The following is a 6,705-nucleotide window of genomic DNA, read 5'->3' as shown; positions in this document are numbered from 1 at the left end:
GGACAAAAGAGTCAGGGAGAAGAGCTCCCCTGGATCTCCATGTCGCACGCGAGCCCAGCAGCCCTGGGGTCATCCCGTCTCCCCCAGCTCGGTGTGCAGCCCATGGTTTACCTCGCACTAAAGGAGAACGCCGAGCTTCAGCCCTTCACGCTCATGCTTTGAAACTCAAGACGTCAGGGCTTTTTCCAGGCGGCTTATCTTCCCGAGATATAGCATGCAGGATGAAGTGCGTGTCCCTCTGCCAGTGCGTTAGACAGCAGATCGCACCTGCAGGAGGTGGGCGGCACCACCAGCAGCCTCCTGCCTCGTGTATGCTGCCGGGCTTGAGACCCCCGAGCTGGAAGGAAGCGGTATAAACCCTCAGCCGAGTCCTAAGACACAATACGCTTGGAGCACGTGCGCGCGCGCACACACAAACACACACGCACACACACCCCCCCGTCAGTCTGTGTGGGAGCTGGTCTGGGGAAGCGTGTCCAAACAGCACGGGGAGACATGTCGCCTCAGACGGAGCTCAGAGGCAGCCGCATGCACAAAACAATACCCGGGCCTCCGGCCCAGGCCGCCCTCCGGCCCAAGGGGAAAACGGAAGGGAATAAAATGACATTCCCAGGTTCCCCTGAGCAGAGCACAGGAGCAGCTGGCGTCGCAAGCACCCCTGCTGGCCCCGCCCACCCTTCCCGAGATCCCACTCCAGACTCTTCTAGAAAAAGGAGAGTGGGGAGTGGACCTGCAGGACCACGCTCCAAAAAGACCCTGGGGTGTGTTTTGCAAAAAAGCTTCAGAATCGCCATCAGTTAAGTTCTGATAGGACAGAGTTGGGCCACCGATGCTCCTGGAGCATGTCCCACAGCGCGGCCTCCGGGAGAAGCCCTGTTTGTCTGCGGCAAGGAGGAAGCTCCTCATGGGAGGAGGGAGGGGACAAGAACGAGAGCAGTGACCGAAACTGAGCAGTCCGAGCACCTGGGATGACGGCCGAGAGAGAATTTGTCTCCTAAGGCTCCACGGCCATTTGTGAATTCAGTAAATATTACACAGACAACTGCCGAGTATCGGGCCTGCTGTAGGTGCTGGGAACATAGGACAAGCCTCCCTGGTCACACAGCGCCTGCATTTGGGAGGCTGGAGGCGAAATGATACAGAAACAAGTAAATAATGACCCACGTGAGTGCAGAGAAGGAAGAAAGGAGCGAGGACCAGCATATTCCCGAAGATGGCTGGAGAATGAGTAACGTGTGCCTGGGACACAGGGACACAGAGTGGCCAGCCATGGCATAAGCCAGGGTAGGTGTTCCCGGTGGGGGTGGGGGGAGCAGCCATGAAGACAGTGGCAATGTCTTCAGTGACAGTGACAGTGACAGTGCCCACACCGTCTCAGGCAGCACGTAGGGTGCCTGTCTCCAGGTCTGGAGTCACTCGGATCAGTGTGTGAAGCCCTGAGTGGGTCATCACCCCTTCTCCAGGCAGCCTCCCCGTGCCCCACCTGGGCCACTTGCTGAGTTAAACAGGGGGAGGGGACATGCACGGAGGCGTCCAAGTGGCCTGGAATGGGCGCAGGTGGCTTGGGTGCCAGTCCTCTGTTCTGACCCGGACAGCAGGTGCCGCTTCCCTCTGGCTGTCCGGCTGTCAAGACTGAAGGGGCCTCTGCTCCGTGACATCCAGAGTTAGCTGGACCATTAACCTCGGGACACTGCTGTCTGCTCCTGAGTCAGCGGGTGACGGGGCGTGTTCCCTCCCTGGGAGAAGTGTCACCCAGCAGGATGCAGTGCAGGGAGCGATGCACATTCCCCACCTCACACCCAGGGCACGTCACTTCACAGTGCGGGCGACAGAGGCTGGGGAGGCGCGAGGCGCGAGGGCACGTGGCTGGCCCCGCTCGGGCATTTCCTGTCCTGCCGGCCGTTCGCTGCCGCCCACACTAACCATGAAGACCCCGCTCCCGGCTGCAGCAGCGGGAATCGACTGGACAGATGAAGGCGCATCCTTCTGTTAACAAGGACGGATGAGATCACTCTGTGATGACGTGGTTCCACGGTGTGATGAATTGGTTAATGACAGAATTCCCAGTGTAGCGGCTTAATGGGAATTCAATAATTACAGGTGCCCGGAACTGTGATGTTAGCCCAGGAAATGCGAGAACCGCCCTCCGATCTCATCCTCGCCCCCTGTCTGGGCTGCTGAAGGGCTCGTGCTGTGCAGGGCCTGCTTTCAGGAGTCACCGGGCGCCTTGATAAAACCCCTCCGTTGCTCCTGCTGGCTGGGATAACTCCCGGCACAATCTGTTTTCCTCGTTAAACATCTGAGTTGAAGAACTCTTTTATAGGCATCTCGATCACTGTTAGCTCATTTCCATTACAAAATTGGTGGTCGACACATAAATAAGGACAGCAAAGTATCTGAATTGCATCTTAGAGTTTAGAAAACGTTTCACTGACTTTGTTTTTGGGTGCTGGGGGGAATCATTACCTAATTCAGTGAGATAGTCGGGGTGGTAATTATTTCATCGCTGAAGTGAAGGAAACTGAGCTTCAAAGAGGACACGGCCTTATCTGAGCCCCGCCCCCCACCCCACCCCGACATGGAGGGAAGACGACGGGACGGAAGCCTGTTCTTTCTCTGCCCCACGTAGCAGCACTGAGGGGCTGTGTTCACAAGTGCAGCTCGTCCCGAGGTTCTCACTTCTCACAACTGTCCTCAAGGGGAACTAGGCCTCCGTTATCACGTGGTCTAGGTTAGCAAGACATGAAGTCACAGGGTTTCCCCCTGCTTCCTGGGCACTGCGGCACAGCTCAAAGAGAGCCTTTAAAAGTCTTGTTTGGGGAGCAGGGGGCAACTGGCCATAAACTTCTCCGACAAAATTTCTAATTTTTTCCGTGTTATAGTCTTTGACAATAAACGAAATGGAACAGTGGATTTAAAACATAAAATGGTCCATTAGATGGGTCTTGAACCTGTTTTTAGAACTCCAGATAACACAGCTTTCCTGTTTTGTCTTTCCAAAATGTCAAAATTTGTCTAGGATTAATGGTTCTCTAAATCAATAGGATTTCGTGTTTATAAATGGTTTGCAGTTCTACTGGATGTACAATGTTGTGAGTTTGTATATTATTATCACCGCTGAGCTTTTACTAAAATCTCCTGACATTTAGTCTGGCATTCAGACCAGACGTAGGAGCGGCACAGAGCAGAGTTCTCGGGAAGCCTGGAACAAGGCAGCATCCAGGTTCAAGTAACAGGGGACAGGGCAGGTAAGAAGGGAGGCAGGGCTCATCGAACCGGGACCGTTACAGAAAAATGACACTGGACCAGGGGGTCCTGTCCCCATGCCAAGGGGACCCATTAAGTCTGAGTTAAGGTTAGGAGACCAACAATAGTCCTTTCAAAGCCGAGGAGAGAAGGGAGGACTCTAGGTGCGCTGCAGCATTCTTGGAAGAAACTTCATAAGAAACAACGTCTACTTAAAAAATCATTTTTAATCCTGTCATCTAACACAAACGTTTATCACCACTGGCACGTCTGCACGCTACGGTTTCAGCAACCTAATTACAATTTGGGGTTAGAGTCACCAAACACTATCTATGTTTTTGTCGGAAAAACTGTCTTTGATAACAACTCAGTAACGTTCAATGGTGTTGACTGGATAAACAGACTGTTTTCCCCAACGCTGGATATTTTTGGTTCTTACCAGTTTTCCAGACAGATGAGATTTTACAAGGAGAACATAAGCCAAGGTCATTTCATTTCACAACTGTTTCAGGTAAGATAAATGGGGTTCTCTGACCTTGAGAAAAGGTACCCAGGAACAAGCTTTCCCACACCTGACATATACGTGCTGAGATGCACCCTGAACCCTCATGTTTGGTTATCTATTTATTCCATGAAGCACGTGTGTGCAGTCTATGCACGAGCGAAAGGGTTCCTCGTGTGTCACATTTTCACTTCAGCAAACACATTACAGTCGCGCACTGAGACATACGCTGTTAGGCAATTTCGTCACTGAGCGAACATCATAGCGACTTACACGAACCTGATGGGTCTGGCCTACCGCACACCCAGGCTGTACGGGACGGGTCTGGCCTACCGCACACCCCAGCTGTACGGGACGGGTCTGGCCTACCGCACACCCCGGCTGTACGGGACGGGTCTGGCCTACCGCACACCCAGGTTGTACAGGACGGGTCTGGCCTAAGGCACATCTCGCCTGCTGCTCTCAGCCACAAGCCTGGACAGCATGTCACTGCACGAAACGAGATCAGATCAAGCACAAGAGCAAATGATGTGACAGGAGAGGCGGCAAACACGGGACGCGGGGGGCGGCCGCCAGGGTGGCACGGCGCTGTTTCACGCGGCTTCTCTTATAAGCAGCAAGAGTCCACTCCGAAGTAACGATGAGAAGTGTCGCCGAGTGCGCTCGAGCCCGTAACGGCGTCGGTCGTGACCGTCCTTGGGGATCACGCGCGTCAGGGATCGAAGCCCCCGCACGCTCACGCAGGTGGCGTGCACGTCCACGAAGGCCAGCATCGCCGTGGACCCGAGGGTAACTCGCCGTGCTGCATCACGACGCCTATGACATCGCTAGGTGACGGGAGCGTTCAGCCCCAGCCTCGCCTTGCGGGCCGCCGTCGCGTACGTGGCCCGCTGATGACGGAAATGTCGCTGTGTGGTGCTTGGCTGTACATACTGTTTACTAACAACATTTCAGAGGTTTGCAAAGAAAACCAAGTTATTTTTCAAAAAAAAAAAAATAAACCTATCTGAAAGACAGCTGGCACTGAACAGCACGGGTTTGAACTGAGCGGGTCCACTTACATGAGAATTTTTTTCAATAAATACCGTAAACCTATTTTCCTATGGTCTTCTTAACATTTCCTTTGGCTTAATTTGTTTTAAAACTACAGTATATGATACGTATAACACAGAACATATGTGTGAAGCGACCGTTTGTGTTATCGGCAGGGCTTCTGGTCAACCGTCGGCCACTAGTAGCTAAGTTTTGGGGGAGTCAGAAGTCATGCGTGGATTTTCAACTGGGATGGGGACAGGTGTCCCCGACCTCGTGCTGGTCAAAGATCACAGCAGCAGAGCTAAAACAGAGTCCAGCCCACTGCTTCATACCGGGCCATAAAGTGACATCATAAACACAGCACAAATGATGGCGACCCCGGTAGAGCGTCACCACGTTGGGCTGTCACTGAGGGGCTCTTTACATATGAAAGACCGAGCACTCACTACTTTCCCTCTTTTCTTCCTAGTGTGGAGCTAGATTTTAAGCAGCAGGAAGACAAACTCCAGCCAGTGCTGAGGAATCTACATCCTTTCGAGGAAACTCAGGTTGCACCTTCGCCTTACTCTCCGGAGTCTTACTCCTCGACTCCCAAGCAAAAACCCAAAACTGAATCTAAAAAGCACGGAAGATGGAAACTCTGGTTTCTTTAAAGCTCGTGGTGTTTGGAGTCTTCAGGCCGTCTTTAAAACCCACCGGAGTTAAGTAAACCCTTTTCCAAAACGAACAGGATCAAATGAACTGTGGCTGACTGGGTAGCACCCAGTTCTCACCCTGCTTACCAAAAAGGCCTTCGTACTAACAGGTAATTAACAGAAGCAAGGGGTTCCGTGTCGCAGCTTGCCAGCTGCTCCTTGCTGTTCGCGGAAGTGGGATGGAAAATCCGGAACGAAACTTACGTAGTCAAAGATGACAAGTGAAAATTCTACCCCCACCCCAGATCGGCAAGTATTATGTCATCAGCCTGCAGAACGGCAGGCTGTCTCTCTGTACACAGCTAAAACTCATAATTATTTTCAAGCCTTTATGTTTTTTTAAACAACGAGAAGAAAAAGCAAGCCTTATGTTTGCAAAGGACTTCATTTTTACTTTGCTTTTTGCAAATAAGCAGGGGGCGTGTGCAATTTTCAGCACATCAAATTCTGGAGAAAGCACAATTTTTTTTCAAGTGGTCAGAGACCATGAATAATCTCTAAAATGTGACTCTATGTATATTTGCCTTCGTGTGCTGTAGCGCTAAGCCAAGTGACCACATCTCGGTGTCACATTGACACCTCAAATTTAGCATTCTCCACATCTCCAGACATGTTTACTGCTCATTTTCCAAGTGGCCAGCAGCCGAGAGTCACCCCAAAGTTAGGACATGCCTTTACCTGATGCGAGTTGACAGGGTCAGAGCTACTGGACATTAAGCTTTCTTAGATCTCGTTTTTAATCTTTTGGTACCCAAAGGCCAAATGACAAATTCCTGACAAATTCTGGCAAGAATCTGAAAACACACACAAGAGATCCACAGTGGATAATATGGTCACCAACAACTCACAGGTGTACACACTCTGCCACGGGAAATAATTTCCGTGGACCAGTCTTTGAGACATTGTTCACCTCGGAAGTGCAGGCAGATGTTACATACAGCGCGTTATGCTTTGTAGCAAGTGTGGAAACCTCGAACATCTCGAAGAAAGCCTGTGCGTTTAGTTTAGCTGCTCCTCCCAGTCAAACTTAGTGCATCGACATTTAACCTATCAGTAAGTTGTAGTAGATGAATACCTAGGGGAAAGCTGTGAATCAAAGGTTTTTAGGTATTTTCTAACTAAACGGTGACACTTAGAATTCCCTTTTGATCACACATCGCAATATAACTCTTAGTTCCTTGGTATTTTCACTCTTTTGCGCCTTTCCGAGTATCTTTTTATAGAAAT

The 6,705-nt window shown here is 51.2% G+C and overlaps 2 protein-coding genes across 4 annotated transcripts in view; one reads left to right on the top strand and one right to left on the bottom strand.

The window, feature by feature from the left end:
• Nucleotides 1–6,679, top strand: part of FAM196A (family with sequence similarity 196 member A) — a 37,844-nt gene extending 31,165 nt beyond the window's left edge. For 2 of the 3 annotated variants that reach the window (XM_023533781.1, XM_011365472.2), the window contains exon 3: nt 5,253–6,679. In XM_023533781.1, coding sequence (XP_023389549.1) covers nt 5,253–5,436 — 184 coding nt within the window. In that variant the 3' untranslated portion in view covers nt 5,437–6,679. The remainder of the gene's footprint in view (nt 1–5,252) is intronic. The other variant, XR_002781636.1, reaches the window with a different exon arrangement.
• LOC105295708 (dedicator of cytokinesis protein 1-like) overlaps nt 1–6,705 on the bottom strand; it is a 182,660-nt gene that overhangs the window by 94,855 nt on the left and 81,100 nt on the right. The gene's annotated exons all lie outside the window — the stretch shown is intronic.

The sequence above is a fragment of the Pteropus vampyrus genome, unplaced genomic scaffold (assembly GCF_000151845.1).
Source record: "Pteropus vampyrus isolate Shadow unplaced genomic scaffold, Pvam_2.0 Scaffold111, whole genome shotgun sequence".
Taxonomy (NCBI): domain Eukaryota; kingdom Metazoa; phylum Chordata; class Mammalia; order Chiroptera; family Pteropodidae; genus Pteropus; species Pteropus vampyrus.
Note: the sequence above shows the minus strand (reverse complement) of the source record. Positions and strands in the feature narration are given on the sequence as shown.